The 15,168-nt window shown below is 40.6% G+C and overlaps 1 protein-coding gene and 1 long non-coding RNA gene across 5 annotated transcripts in view; one reads left to right on the plus strand and one right to left on the minus strand.

Annotated features, from left to right (window-relative positions):
* On the minus strand, positions 1-2,408 carry LOC106018182 (uncharacterized). The gene is made up of 2 exons (XR_005259955.2): positions 2,268-2,408; positions 1-374 (listed from the first exon to the last, which is right to left on the minus strand). It is a non-coding gene; the product is annotated as an uncharacterized lncRNA (long non-coding RNA).
* KRAS (KRAS proto-oncogene, GTPase) overlaps positions 2,261-15,168 on the plus strand; it is a 26,132-nt gene continuing 13,224 nt past the window's right edge. For all 4 annotated transcript variants that reach the window (XM_027450004.3, XM_027450007.3, XM_027450006.3 and 1 more), the window contains exons 1-4: positions 2,261-2,399; positions 3,259-3,381; positions 9,546-9,724; positions 11,746-11,905. In XM_027450004.3, the coding sequence (XP_027305805.1) occupies positions 3,271-3,381; positions 9,546-9,724; positions 11,746-11,905 (450 nt within the window). In that variant the 5' untranslated portion in view covers positions 2,261-2,399; positions 3,259-3,270. The remainder of the gene's footprint in view (positions 2,400-3,258; positions 3,382-9,545; positions 9,725-11,745; positions 11,906-15,168) is intronic.

Here is a 15,168-nt window from a genome sequence, read left to right on the forward strand (position 1 = left end):
TATTTTTGCTCAGTTCATTTATTTCAGGTTGTTTTCAAACCACTTCATCCAAAAGCCTGAGAAGGTATTTCTAAAATTAATTAAAGCAAACAATAAGTTTGGACTTGGACATTTATAAACAAATATGTGCACAACAACAACAAATGAAGCTTTGCATCCTGCTTTTCCAGAATCCCAACAATTCATTTTGCCTTCCAACTACATGTACAATGATTGTTTGCACGTTTCATTGAGATCATCATATGGAGACACGGAGATTCAAGCTGTCATCGGGGCCTGAAGTTTCCACAGTGGAGGCTCTCTCCGGATACTCTTCTGATCCCAGCTGTGACTGTGTGGGTTTAAAGATGAACAGCTTCTCCCCATACAAAGCTCTGTAGATGAGAACAAACCATCAAAGTTGTTTGTGGAACATCAGCATTATGTGCAGGACTGGGCAAGTTTTCCTGTGACACAGTCATTTTCCCACTGCATTAGGAAGAACCACAACACTCACATAGTTTTCCTAGGGGGGGCAAAATATGAAAGTGAGATCCTGCTGTCCTAAAAGAGCTGATCAGGGCATTTACCTCAGTCACTGAACATCTGCATTCAAATCCTTTCTTTGCCTCTTTCACACCACAGACAGGAATGTGGGTTTCCCACATCCCAAGCTTGTGGTTTTACCACCAGGCTACTTGTTCTTTGAAAGCAGGTTTTTCTTTCGGGTTTTACATCTGCTCAGGCGAGATAGCCTACTTAATAAGCATACCGAATCACACAGTTTTAACTCTGATTTGTGAGATGATCTTATCTGTTGCTCTGTCAGATGTATTTTTGTGAGTATTTTTAATTGAGGCTGTTGAGAAACAATCTAGTACAGACATTTAACACAAAAAATTACCAGGTTGCTAAACTTAAGTCACTGGGAGAGGAGAAATGGGAATCGTAAGGTACTTCCCCACTTCATTTTCCCCGCATTTCATGACAATATATACCCTCCCACTGCATAGAAGTGTGCTGTAAGAATCCTTACACAGGCTCCCATAGGACTTTTGTCACCGGTTTCGGTGGCAGAAAAGACTGGTTTCAAGAACACAAGGAGAGCAGCTCGTCTGATCTTTTCCAGGCTCTGTCTGAAGCGACAGGATTTTCCACACAACAGCTCAAAGATGTGTTTGTTTTCTGCCCAAGTCATAACACCTTCCACGTGAGGGAGTAGGATTGAACAGCGGCACGGGGTCTTTGGCTTATTTACACAAATTAATCACAGGACACATTTTGTAAATTAGATGGCTTAGTCCCAAAGGGTTAATGCCTTTGCTGCTCAGATGGGTATGGCCCAGAGTCAGAGTGCCTTAGATTCACACTGGGAATGAAAGAGGCTGAAAGTTTTGTCACACGCAGTTGCGGAGAACAAAGCTCCAGCCTCTTAAATTAAAACCCTTGATCACCAGATGTGTAGGCACGACATGTTTATTTTTGACCTTCCAATTTCAAGAGGGAAAGCAAAATCGCACAAATTAATCCCTGGTGTAAGCCGGTTGCCATCAGCGCAGCTACCCTCAGAAAAACCTTCATTAGGAACAAGCTGCACTATCTGGGACCTGGCGACACTTTTCAAAAAATCTCACCTCTTTGGGTGCAGCACGGGCGTGTAAAGGACCTGCACGCTGGATCTTTGCAATTACAGTTCAATTACACTTCTGGCCTTTTAGTAAGAAAACAGGCTTCATCGTGCAATTGTTAGCATGCTTCCAAACCATCAGCTCTGTTTATTAACTTTTGTACAGAGCACCCTGGCAGCTACCAACAAAGTCTCACATTTTATGTTGAGATTAGCGAAAGGTTAACGGGCGCCTAAGCTCCACGGCGATTCAGCCAGGCCCGTTTGACATTTTTGTGACCGGCTAGGGATAAAAACGCTTTCTTATGTGCACCGAGCCAGCTTCCCCCGCGCTCCCCGGCCGAGCAGCCGACGTCTCCCCCTCAGGGCGAAGCCGTGCCGGGGCGTCTAAGGCTCCTTTCAGCCTCTTTCTGCCCGCCGGTGGCGGCGTGTGGGGGCGGCGAGGAGACCCCCTGCGGGCAGCGCCGCAGCAGAACCACCCTCCCCCGCCCCGCCGCCCTCCCTCCCCTTCCCTCATCGCGGCCGCGGCGAGGGGCGGGCCCGGGGAGCGCGGAGCGCATCGATCGCCGCCCTCCCTCCCTGCCTCCATCCGGCCGCCCGCCCGCTCGGCGCTCGGCTCCCTCAGCAGCCCCGGCCCTCCCCGTCCCCCGCCATTTCGCACCGGGACGGGCAGCGAGGCGCAGCGCCCGCCGCGCCGGGGCGGCCTCCGAGGCAGGCAGGCAGGCACGAAGACAGGCACGGAGACGCCGGCGTCGCCCCGCGGCTCGGCTCGGCGCAGCGCAGCGCCACGCAGGTAGCCGCCCTCCTCCCGCACCCCTCGCTCGCTCTCCCTCCCTCCCTCCCTCGTCCCCTCCGAAGGGGAAGCGGCTGCCTGCAGCCGGGCGCCCCTCGCCTCGCCTCGCCTCGCCTCGCCTCGCCGCCCCGTACCGGGGGCAGCGGCCGCGCTGCTGGCTGCCCTCAGCCGGAGCCGTCGCCGGCGGCAGGGGGCGGCGGGACAGGTGGCCAACGCCCTCCGGGAGCCCGGCGCCCTTGTGCTGAGTCAACCCTTCCCTCCCTCGCCCCCCTTCTCCCCTTCTTTCTATTCAATGTAAAGCCCGGCCGCCGGCCGGCACGGAAAGTTTGGCCGGGGCGGCCGCGGCCCCGGCCGGGCGCTGAGGGGAGCCGGGGCGGGGCGGGCGCGGGGCCGGGCCCCGGGAGGTGCGGGGCCGGGGCCGGGGCCAGGAGGGGCCGGGGAAGGGTCGCGACCCTGGGGCTCTTCCTCGGCTCGGGGGGGCAGTCCCGGCCCCGGGGAAAGCCGGGCGGCCTCCCGGGAACTTGGGGAGCAGGCAGTGGGGAGGGTCTGCCCTGCTCTGTCCTGTTCGCGGGGTGCTGCCTGCATTGGTGCGTTCCGGCCCCTTGAGTTTCAGCCTCTTCGCGGTCGGTGCACGCAGCCCCGCGCCGCGCTCCAGAGGTGTGATTTTGGCTGGGAAATGGCTTTTTTTTTTTTTTTTTTTTTTTTTTTTCCCTCGTTCCTTTTTGTCCTGCCTTTCCGGGAGGGGATCGCTTTCCGGTGCTAGTAGAGGAACGCGGCAGTGAATGAAAACGCGCTGACAGCATCCTTGTTAGTTGGAGCCTGACTCTCTCCTGCTTAACGTTGGTTTCTTTGTCATCAGGTCTGCTAAAAAATGACAGAATATAAGCTTGTTGTCGTTGGAGCTGGTGGTGTAGGCAAGAGTGCCTTGACAATACAGCTAATTCAGAATCACTTTGTGGATGAATATGACCCTACAATAGAGGTAAACAACTTCATCTTGTGCTTCTTGTGATGAGGGATTATCAGCGGTAATGGTAGTTGCTTGCATTTGGATGCTTACCACAAAAAAAACAAACATCATAGAGCAAGACTTTGTATTAAAAGGGCTCAAAAGTAAAGGTCTGCAGCACACCAGTACGAGCAAATCACTGTAATTCTTGGTCTGACTGTGAGACGACAGATAGAGTTAAAACAATCACAATTTTGATCAACTAAAGTATGGCATTAGTTGCCATGTTTTGTTGGACAGCTTGAATGCAAGTTTTTAGGATCTTAGTAAGAAAGTATTCCCCAAAGTCATTTGAAAATGCCTCCTAAAACTTTGGCTTTGCATCCGTCTCTTAACATCAAAAAGGAAAGTCATGTGTAAGAAGCAATTTTACTTCTGACATGCACATGTCAAGCTTTCTCAGCTCTTATCATTGTGATCTGTTTCACATGGTGAACGATGTATTCTGGGATGCTATGCTGAATGAGGCAAAAATTTGGAACCCTATTTCTTTTTTTTTTTTTTAACAGGTCAACGTGTGTTTCTGTGTGTCTAGAAAAAGGTGTAAAGTAGCTGCTATAGTGAATTCTTTGGAATACGTGGCGTAGGCCTTCAAAATCTAAAATTATATCTAAGCTTTAAAAGTTACAGTATTTTAAAGGTTTTTAATGAGCAGGCAAGCCTTGGCTTATAAATATAAGAAAAATACTTGTGTTGTCTGAAATCTCCTGTGGATCATTGGATTTAATAACCTCAGACTGTATAAAAAGAGAAATGACACTATAATTTACCCAAGATTTTTATGTTCCCAGCACTGAAGCTCTTTAGCTTATGACTTCATTTGTATGTTTATACAACGGAGCACTTCCAAGCTCACTTCAAGGAATCACAAAGGTTTAAATCTGGGCTTAAAATGATGACTTGGAAAATGGCTATGTAGTCATTTTCAGGTGGATGTGAGTGAAAGGAGCCAGTGCCCTGAGATGGCAGGAGGCTGTCTTTAGTGATGTACAGACCTGAGGTAATATTCCCCAAAGAATGATGTGTTGGCTCAAGTTTAGGATTCTCTTAATGTTCACGTGTGTTTTGTCTGTCTGCTAAATGGCCGAGTAACCTCATGTATGCTTGTTGAAGACTGTGGAAAGGAGAAAGGAAGAATGACTAGCACTAGGAAGGCAGCCCTTCCAATTATGAAGATGTGAAAGCTGAAAACAAAAACAATGACAACTCAAAACATGCTTAAAAAACAGGGTACACACATCTCCTTGAGAGGAACAGGCAAAATGGGCTTGCAGAAGGAACTTGTTGGTGTTTGTAATACATGCTCGTAATCATCTGGGCTTCCTAGGTTAGAAGTGTATTTAAACACCACAAAAAGTACCGTGGAGGTTCTGTAATAGAAAATGTCATATAAGGACAGACCTGTGTAAACAGTTTAGGAACACAAAAACTTAAATGTCAGTATCCCTAAATCACTTGATGGATTTTTGCTAATCAACAAGCTGAGTATTTTGAGACATGCCAAATAATTTTTATTGTAAGACAATACAATTAAAACACAGCAAAAGACAGCCCTTGTAGAAAGGACATAAAATCTGAGAACAGTGGTTCTTGCTTAGTAATGGGCAGGATGACTGTAATGCTGTGGTCCATAATCAATATCTTCTGAAAGAAAGAAACAGCTTAATGTATGTTACCTGTGTCAACAACCTGTTGCATGCAACGGTGTTGGTCTTCTGTAACTCCTACAGGTTGTCTGAGCGCTAGTTACCATTTTTGTCTTGTAAATCCTGAGACCTTGAAAGTGGAGACTGGATGTTCCTACTCACGTGGTAAATCACCTGGTTTGCTTACAGCACTGTAGAATAATCACATAGTTAAGCTTCTAGGGAAGAAACAGTACTGTTGTAACAGGGGTGGTCTGTCATTCGGGGTGACAAATGGGTTCCAGCGAATGGGCTTGTAATGGGGTATAAATGCTTCAGTCCTCACCAGGGCAGAATCCCATTCTGTTGAGAGGGGTTGTCAGGTTGTGCTTCCCGTACAGATGCAGTTGTGGTGATAGGGGTTGATTAAAGAACAATAGCCATAGAGGCTGTCTTTTCATGCAGTATAAGGAAACAAGGCTAAAGTTGTTTTGACAAGTAACTAATAAGGTGATTTGGTAGTGTCACAACTATTATTTTTCACTTACTACTGTTCCTTTTATTGGCGTGTAGCTGTTACCAAAATACTAACTTTTCCTTCCAGGCAAATAATCAAGCTAAGTAAGTATTTTGGAGAAAACAGAGAAAAGAGCTGTGTTTGTTATATACAGCTGACTCTTTACCTGTGTGGTTATATAGTGATTTTAAATTTTTCATGATTAACAAGGTGAAATTCAACACTTCCAAAATTCCTGTATTGCTAAGACAGTGCAGCTGAAGAGGAGAGAAAAAAAAAATGGTTACTTAACCACTGATATATTCTGTAATATTGTTGCTCTTTTCAGTGGATTAGAATGAGTGAATCAATAACTGAAGCTTGGGAAGCTTCAAATCTCATGACCTGTTTGGGTATAAATATAGAATTTAGATTCTATAGATTTCTGTCTGACCAGGTGATGAGGGGGGAAAGAATTAAAAATGAGTGCATATTTGATTGGCTACCATTTCTCAGAAATGCATGCTTTATATGTTTATCGCAATTTCATATCACTTGAAATGGATGTCCAAACACATGTTTATAGCCAAACAATTTCAAGTGTTTTTTTCTAAGACTGTGTCTGCTATCCCTTGGAAATCTGGCCTAACACGCAGAGCAGTTGGACTAATGCCCTCTACTGGTCGAGATTTGTTAAGACTTTAATTGCAGTATCTTGTTGATGACTTTTTAAAATTTTTTTCAATAGTTATTTTCACTGCAGCAGCATATTTAGTACTAACCTGTGGGTCATATTTTAAATGTCTTAGAGAAAGAACAGCCTTCCTAGTTGGCTGACAAGGGCTTTTTTTTTTTTTTTTTTAAATCGGATTAGCAAAATCCCTTGAGTGATTTAGAAATACTGATATTTAAGTCTGTATGTTCTATGTTCTTAAATAACCTGCGCACCTGTGAAACTTCCACCAACATTTAGTAATAGCTTAGTCTTAGTAGCTGTGATATTCTAATATTAAATCATTGATATAGTGGATTCTTAAAACAAGTTATTCTCAGAGATGGGATTTATTAAGCAGTAGATTTTTTCAGATAAATTCCATATGTAGTGCATAGCTGAGACCTCCTATCATATTTTGCTATCAGTGCTAGTTGTGAACAGATGGAATTATTGCTCCTTTTGCATAATTTGTGTGATTTTTATGGCTTGAAAGGCCAACAACAGCAGGCTATGTGATTAATTAAATTAAAACTTTTTGATGTAGGTAGTGTCTGCATACTGGGAAAAATGGCAAATTCATATTTGGGGTCATGTACTACTCTGAGATTCATTTCTAGTTTGCATTTTGGTTTTACTTGATAGTCTTAAATTAGGTGTTTCTTTATTGCAATATCTTCCAGTGTGTAGTGAAGCTACAGAGTTTTTAAAAATTCACAAGAAGGGGTCTTTCATTGTTAAAGGGGAATCTGGCCGTGCTGGGTTCTGCTATTGCATTTTGAAGTAAGAGTATTACAAGTACCATAGTGGCATAACTGACGCTGAGCTTTTCAGTACGTACTGTGTTCGTTTTTTGCTGGACTTGATAACTTTCACAGCATGGTAACATTTAAATTTTATCTGTAATATGTGTAGGCTGGTGTTCACTGCAGTGATGTTGGGGTCTCAGTAACCTGAGCTATTAACGTGGTGGTTCAGTTTTCTTCCCTACAAATGTGATTCAATGTTTGGCTTCTTGGCAGAGAGGAAACCAAAAACTACCGAAAAAGCAAAACGTGTATTTTTTTCAGTAACTAAGAAAATCTCAAACTTGAGTCCTCTCTCCCGCATCCTTTGTCTTTTCCTTTCATCTCAGGTCTTTCTAGTTAGTGACAAACTTTTCCTTCCAGAACTGAGCAAAACGAATGTCTTAAGGCATTCCTTGCTTTTGTACCTATGTTGCGCTTTATGCTGGTGCATCTTTGCTACTGTTCCTAGCATGACATAATAAAGCTAACATTTACTGCAGGAAGAATTTTTAAAAAATTATTTTCTCTGATGAAAGTTACGTAAAGTTTTTGTTTAGGACTCGTTTGTGGTGAGTTTCTTTTCCTCTGAAGTGATAAGGTACAAAGGAGTAATACAGGCTTTCCAAGAAATGTTTTTTGTATTTTTTAAGTAGTAGTCAAATTTTAAGGGGTGAAAATAGGCTTTTTAAACATGCCTAGTATAATGCAAGAAGTTCTACTAGTATGTCACTAACTGTGATAAAGTTAATCATAGGATGTGGGTGATGTCTTGTTGAATTTAAGTAAATTGGAATAGAGATGTGTAGGTTTTCTTATTCTTCTCCTTTAAGCATTGACATGGAACATTAACCTTATTTTAAAACTTAGTGGAGCTTGTGTATTTGTCTCATCTGCATCAATGTGTAAACATTGCTTATGTTTTTCTAAAATTACCTAGTATTTACTACGAACACTGAGTTTGCACTTTTGTGAAATAAAATCCAACATGATTTTGGATTTTATCTTTTATCTTAAAGGCTAAGTGGTCAATATTGTTCTATCTGATATTGCTGAATGGCCAGGCTAAAGATAAATAGGAGAGTAGAGAGTCTGTTTACTTCAAGATTTTCATTCTATACAACTACCTGTTTGTAGGATGAGCAACAAGAAAGAACAGAAACTTATTTAAAAAAACAAACAAAAAACCCCACCAAATTGACAAAGTGTGTAGAAATAGATGTATAGTGCGTTAAAATGCATACAAAGGAAGCAAGATCACTTTGAATTAATCTTCAAGTTAGTTATAATTGCAATTTTAACTTGCTTCTCAGTAGCTTAGGCTCACTTTTGCAGAGTTTTAAAAAGATCCTGTTTATATAATAAGAACAGAAGCAATATTATGTGAAGCTCTACCTAAAGGATCGGAAAGGTAATGCCATGGTTTTGTCTTGACACCTTTTATAGGTGTCAAGACGAAAGGTGTTACAAGTACAGTTTACTGAGAATAATGCATGACACTACTCAGTGACATTGTTAAAGCTTATTGACATGGTTTTATTTAGAATATGTAGGTACTTACAGCAAATTCAGATTTGTATGGAAAAGTAATGTTCATCTTCTTGTTACAGCTAAAACTATGTACTCAACAGAAACCTAGCACCCAAAAGCCCATAAATATGCATTAACATTCAGCTGTTTGAGACTTTGTACAGATTTCAGCTATTTGAATCAGTGACCTAAAAACTTTGAATTGATAGAGTTGAAATAATTTGTTCCAATGTTTGTTCTCTTAATCCATCAGGGCTTTTATCTGACTTTGTGCTTTGTGTTGGTCTGTCTTGGCTGAGAAGATTGAACTTCAGTTATATCTAGTGAACTTGGATAATTTAATAACTATTATTGTATGTACCTGCTTAGGAGTACAAAACAGATTTCCTGTCCCAAACACTGGAGGGTTTTTATACATAATTTCTTTTTCAGAGGCATACTTTCTTGGAATAGTTCTCTTACTTGTGAACCCTTTTAATTTTGTTGTACGTTGTGGCACAGTGCTTTCATAAACATCCATAGAATAAAGTCAAGTTTTACTCTTTGTTGGTAAATTAAGTAAACTTAAACTTTTAAAAATCATTGTTAGGGGTTTCTTCAATTCTTATATTAACAAAGGGAGAGGCTTTTGATCTGGGTCCAATTTGTACTTTGTGTCCCTTTGTGGGGAATAAGAACTGTCCTCTGTATATGTACACATGCACACACATGCAGGGTTACTTGCTGAAGATGCAGAATACAGATCAGAACATGTCCTCTAAGTGCTCTTTCCTTCTCTGGATTACTGTGTTAGTATAAATACGGGCTACCAATGTTTTTTTGTGTCATTTGCACATCTTTAAATTTGGATTTTAACTCTTAAGTGTTTTCAGTTATGCTCAAATACTAGTAAGCAATTTTAGATTTTTTTTTTTTTTTTTTGAGCTATGGGTGCTCAAAATCTTGCTTGTTTGTACTTAACCAAGGCTTATGTTTTTTCTCTTCTTTAGGATTCCTACAGGAAGCAAGTAGTAATCGATGGGGAAACCTGTCTCTTGGATATTCTTGATACAGCAGGTCAAGAAGAATATAGTGCAATGAGGGACCAATACATGAGAACAGGAGAAGGTTTCCTGTGTGTATTTGCTATAAACAATACAAAATCTTTTGAAGATATTCACCATTATAGGTGTGTATATAGAAAGATAATTGACTAACTCTTGTATTAGGTGGATAGGTTGTTTGTTCTTACCCTGCATAACAATTGATCTCTTGTGAAACAGCATTTAAAGGGAAATACACAAGTTAGCAACGCTTCAATTTATGTATGCATTTATAGGTCTGTAATTTCGGGTAATCTGAAAGTCTGCTGCTTCATTTGGGAGTTAAGCAGACAACATATCTAAAAGCTCTTCTGTTACAAATTAATGTGACTTAATGTTTCTGCCTCAGTGGATCTTATTTATTATAGTGAAAAATTATCTAAAGGTAAATTGCTCATTCCATAAATAAAATTGTGTGTTAAGATGGGAAAACTTACACAGTTGAAACTTCATAGGCGATAATATAAATTGTTAGCCTTTGTTCTTTGGGGGGAAGGGAACAAAAATATCTGTGCAGTGTTGCTAGTGTAAGATGTGAGCTCTAACACCTTTAGAAAGAGATACTTATGAAATCTCAGTTCCAGGGTGATGGCTGACTTAGATAAAATTTCAACTCGTGCTTTCTTGACATCAGCTACAGTAAAGTGGAAATAGAAGCCAGTCTCTCCTGGTGATTACCGTACCACTTGTAATTTTGTAGGTTAACGTTATACTGAATTTTAATTAATATTAAATATTAAATAATATTAATATTTAATTAATATTTAATATTACTGAATTCTACTTACCTTCTGTTAGAAGGCAATGCAAATCCCGCTAAAGATCACTGAGTTTAGCAGCTTCAATTTATGGTCAATCCCAAACAAATATTAAGCTGTTCCTGGTTAGATATTTAAGTGCTGACAAATCTATGTAAGTAATAAGCATAAACTCAACATTTGCTTCCAAAAACATGCAACTTCAGCTTGTACCAGGTAGCAGTTGCTGCTCTTCATTTAAGGTGGGATACAATGACAGTTCAAAGTAATCAAAGTCAGGAGCTGTAACTGTCCTGATCATACAGCTTCAATTTCTCTTGTATGCTTGCAGCTCAGCTCATTTGACTCTGTTGTGTGTTGATTTGAGTAGCTGAACTGGTAGATTCCTAGCCACAAAAATAGTTTACTACTGGCTTATCTTTCTGGAGCAACTGTGCGATTAGGAGCGTACTGTGGGCTTTCTGCTCCAGGACAGTTCCTTTTCTAAATTTAAATTGGGTTAGCCAGCTTTTGTGTAAATGTCATTAAATATAAAATGTTGTAATTAAAGAATGTATTGGTACTCGTGACTTAAAAAATGAAACACTTAAGAGTTCTTACAGCAGGGATGACAAATACAAAATATCTCTTGGTTTCAGAAAACAAAGAAACAACAAAAAAAACAACACTAAACTCTTCCTCATCTAATCAGGCTGTTATGAAGTCCTTATAGTGACTTCTAGTACCTAAAAGGGGACTCCAGGAAAGCTGGGGAGGGACTCTTTGTCAGGGTGTGTAGTAATATGACAAGGAGTAATGGCTTTAAACTGAAAGAGAGTGGATTTGTATTAGATACAAAGAAGAAATTCTTTACTCAAAGGGTAGCAAGGCACTGGCAGAGGTTGCCCAGAGAAGCTGTGGATGCCCTGTCCCTAGAGGTGTTCAAGGACAGGCTGGATGGGGCTTTGGTTGGGTGGAAGGTGTCGCTGCTCATGGCAGGGGGGTTGGAAGCAGGTGGTCTTTAGGATCCCTTCCAACTCAAACCATTCTGTGATTCTACAAAAGGGCCTCCTATGGCTGTAGAAGAGGAAGGAATTCTTGTGTAATGATGTCAGAAGCTGTGGCAGTTCAGCCTTATGAGCATTGTTGATGGATAAACTTACTGAAAAATGTCAGCTTTTTTAAAATAGGGTAATATACTTGATGGTGATAGGATTGGTCAATTTACTTTTTGGCGTTTTTTTTATAGTGTATGTGTGGTAGATCAATATAACTGATGACATTGGAATACGTTATTTTCATTTTGTTTCAGTGGTTTTAAATCTACTGTATAAACTATTAATATCTATTAAATCTGTCTTTTTCTTTAGGGAACAAATAAAAAGAGTTAAAGACTCTGAAGATGTCCCCATGGTGCTAGTAGGAAACAAATGTGATTTGCCTTCCAGAACAGTAGATACAAAACAAGCTCAGGATTTAGCAAGAAGTTACGGAATTCCTTTCATTGAAACATCAGCAAAAACAAGACAGGTAAAGCTCAAAACTTACCAGATAAAAGTATGGAACTGCCATCTTAATTATCATAAAGTTAATCATTCTGGGTATTGACAGTTGTTTGGTCATATCAATGGATGTTTTTCTGCAGAGTAGAAATTCTTGTGGTGTCTTTTCTGTCATCTCACTGACAACTGGTAGTTTATTAATGTGTGATTTGCTTCAGTAGCACAAACTTAAAGAATGAGACCCTCAATGCTATTGCACTCCACTGTCAGACAGTTGCAGAATTTTTAACATAAGGCTAGAAGACGAGTTGTTTGTATGCTTAATTAGTAACCAACATAATTTTTCTTTCAGGTATTGATTTAGCATTAGTGGATCATACTTGATAAACCTATTTTATAGCCAAGCAATTGACCATAAGTCATCTTTGAAATTACAGGTCATTTAGATTAGATACTAGCAGTGAGTTTCTTGCTATCCTTCACTTGGAGGGTGGTGAGGCACTGGCACAGGCTGCCCAGAGAAGCTGTGGATGCCCCATCCCTGCAAGTGTTCAAGGCCAGGCTGGATGGGGCTTTGGGTGGCCTGGTGTAGTGGGAGGTGTCCCTGCCCATGGCAGGGGGGTTGGAGCCAGATGATCTTTAAAGGTCCCTTCCAAACCAAACCATAATGTGGTTCTACAGGATTAATTGCTGATGTAAACTTGTACTCCTGACATTTTTAGAGCAAACACTTGTTTATCGTACTCCACTGCTATAGGTGGAAGAGGCAGCACTAGGGCCCTCTCAGTGTTCTGTCACTCATCTGGAACACATGGTGGTATATGTCACGGTGGTATATTTGGGAGAAGATAAGCTGGAAGCTATAGGTGAAACTGTTTTCTGTGCCTGAGAATGTATTCTTAAAAAAAAAAAGTTGATTTTGATTTTTCTTTTTGTCAGAGTAAAGGCTCTCACTACAGAATTTTACCAGGCCTGAGCGGCCAAATAACTTGTACTCTGCATAATCAGAAGTGTTGCATGCAAGCTATGGATTGGGAAGTAGGTGTAGCAGAAAAAGGCAAATAATGGCAGAATGCTGCAATTCAAGTAATGCTGTGTAACTGCTGCATCATTTGGCAGAACTTCATCATGGACAGTATGCAAGTTGTTTTTGGATAAAAGAAATGAATATTTCATTAGTGCAAATTTGCTACACCCACCCAAGTTTCTGACAAGTTGAAACCTGGGCTGATAAGTAAAACTTCACTGAGGAATCAAAGGGATTCTAACTTCTGGCAATAAGAGAGCCTGTAAACCTCTGTCAGGTAGGATAAGGAAAACAACTACAGAACTTCAGTGGCTGACAATAAATGAGGCCATAAGAGTGTTTTGAAGAGTGTGGCGTATAAGTGGTCTGAATAATTAGTGTTTGGAAGCTCCTGCATTAGTGGCTCTCATTGAGATGCTAGGATAAAAAGGAAGAACTCTGAAATTACATTTGAGGTTTGAAATACAAATTCTATACTAACATATAGATCTTAATTCGTTCTGCCTGCTGTATAAAGTGTCAGACATTGTTTAGGAAATACTCCTACACAGTTTTAATGAAATTGGGTGTATCTTCGAAGAAGGTTCCCTCACCCACAAACTGCAGATTACTCCTACAAGCATCCTGCCATGCCTAGCCTAATACAAAACTGCATGCTCAAAAGTCAACACACCTGTCCACTCTTCTAGTCTTCTTTTACCTGAAGTACTATCAGCTTTTTTTCTTTCATCCAGATACGTCTTTTAAGAGGTCTGCCAGAGGTTTGTACTTGTTTCACAGGACAAAAAATGTCTCATATGAACTGTTACTGCTACAATTTGTCTTCTAATCTAATCTGTGACTTTGTGTTTTTGGTAATGCCAATTGAAATATAATAGAAGGGGTCTGGCTGGCCTTTGTTTTTCAAAGTCAAGCTTTACACCCTCTGCAGATAAGGGGTCCCTAAAGGTCTCAGATTTTAAAGTGAAGAAACATACTAGTCTCTGCTGAGAATGTTGCATTCTAAAAGTTGAATCATTATGTATGTTTGCTGGTTCTTTCATAGTGATGTTCATAACACCACTTCAAAACCACTTCTTCAAAAGTAACTCTTTAAATTGGGGGAGAGGGTCAAGCCATATTGTGAGCTGGATGTGGTCTGTGGACTATATTTTTATTGGGCAGAATTCAGCCCTTGTCATAAAAAATAAAAATAAAAATCTGATACTCTTTGGCTACATGCAGAACGTCTGTCTATGAACAAGTGTAGTTGATGGTCCAATAACTCCTGGAATGTGCAGAAGGCCTGACATCATTATTCAGCAGTAGGAACCTTTTTTCTCCTCCTTTCCTATATCTGCCATCACACAAATGTAGGTACTAATGCACTGCTGAAGGGCTCCCTGCTGCGTAGCTGCTTTAGGTCTTCTCTGCACCCCACCTTTGCTGGAGTTAAAACCAGAGGGGCTTTCTAGGGAAGTAAGAGAGGCAGAAATGCAAAGGAGTTGTCAGTCTACTCTGTTTTGATTGCCAAGGCATATCTTTAAAAATGAAAGCGTTTCATGCTCAGGCAAAATCTCACATCTGTTCCAACTAATTCAGTTGTTATTTAAGATCTTAAAAAAATGATAGACTAGGTCAAAAATAGGAAACGGAATAACGCTGAAATGAAGTGCACTAATAAGTTGTTATGAAAGCTAGTGTATTTGTTTTTACTTGGTTCTGACTGGCAATGAAGATGGGGATTAGGGGGTATCCTTTAATATGCTACTGTCCTACTAGTATTAGACTCAAAGGAAAAACAGGTATGTAGGAGTTACTGTACGCTTTAGTTGTTGAGAACATATACTTTTTGAAGTGTTTAATTAAGTTGACCTACATGACAAAGATGCTGTTTTTATGCTGTGATGTCTGGAGAGAACCTGTGTGTAACTGGTGCAGCATTTACAGACATTTATTCCTATGCCTCTGGTAAGATGCACAAATAACTGATAATTTAGACAATTTGCTTGGACTGACTTGTAATTTTTTAGGGATTTGTTGTATCTGTTTAACAATATTATGTTTCACTTAAAGCTGCTGTTATGTGTATAGCTGTGCAACACTTTCCATTTTTAAAATCTTGTTTTTGGTAATTTATAAGTTGACTTCACAGTGCAGGCTGAATTGTATTTTTTTTTTTTTTGAGCTTTTGTTTTGTGCCAGTTGTTTGTAAGGTAAAACTTTTCCAGAAGAGTTCGGTCCTTCCCAAGGACAAGGCCTCAGGAAAAAGAAAACCTTTTGAT

This window comes from Anas platyrhynchos, chromosome 1 (genome assembly GCF_047663525.1).
Source record: "Anas platyrhynchos isolate ZD024472 breed Pekin duck chromosome 1, IASCAAS_PekinDuck_T2T, whole genome shotgun sequence".
Taxonomy (NCBI): domain Eukaryota; kingdom Metazoa; phylum Chordata; class Aves; order Anseriformes; family Anatidae; genus Anas; species Anas platyrhynchos.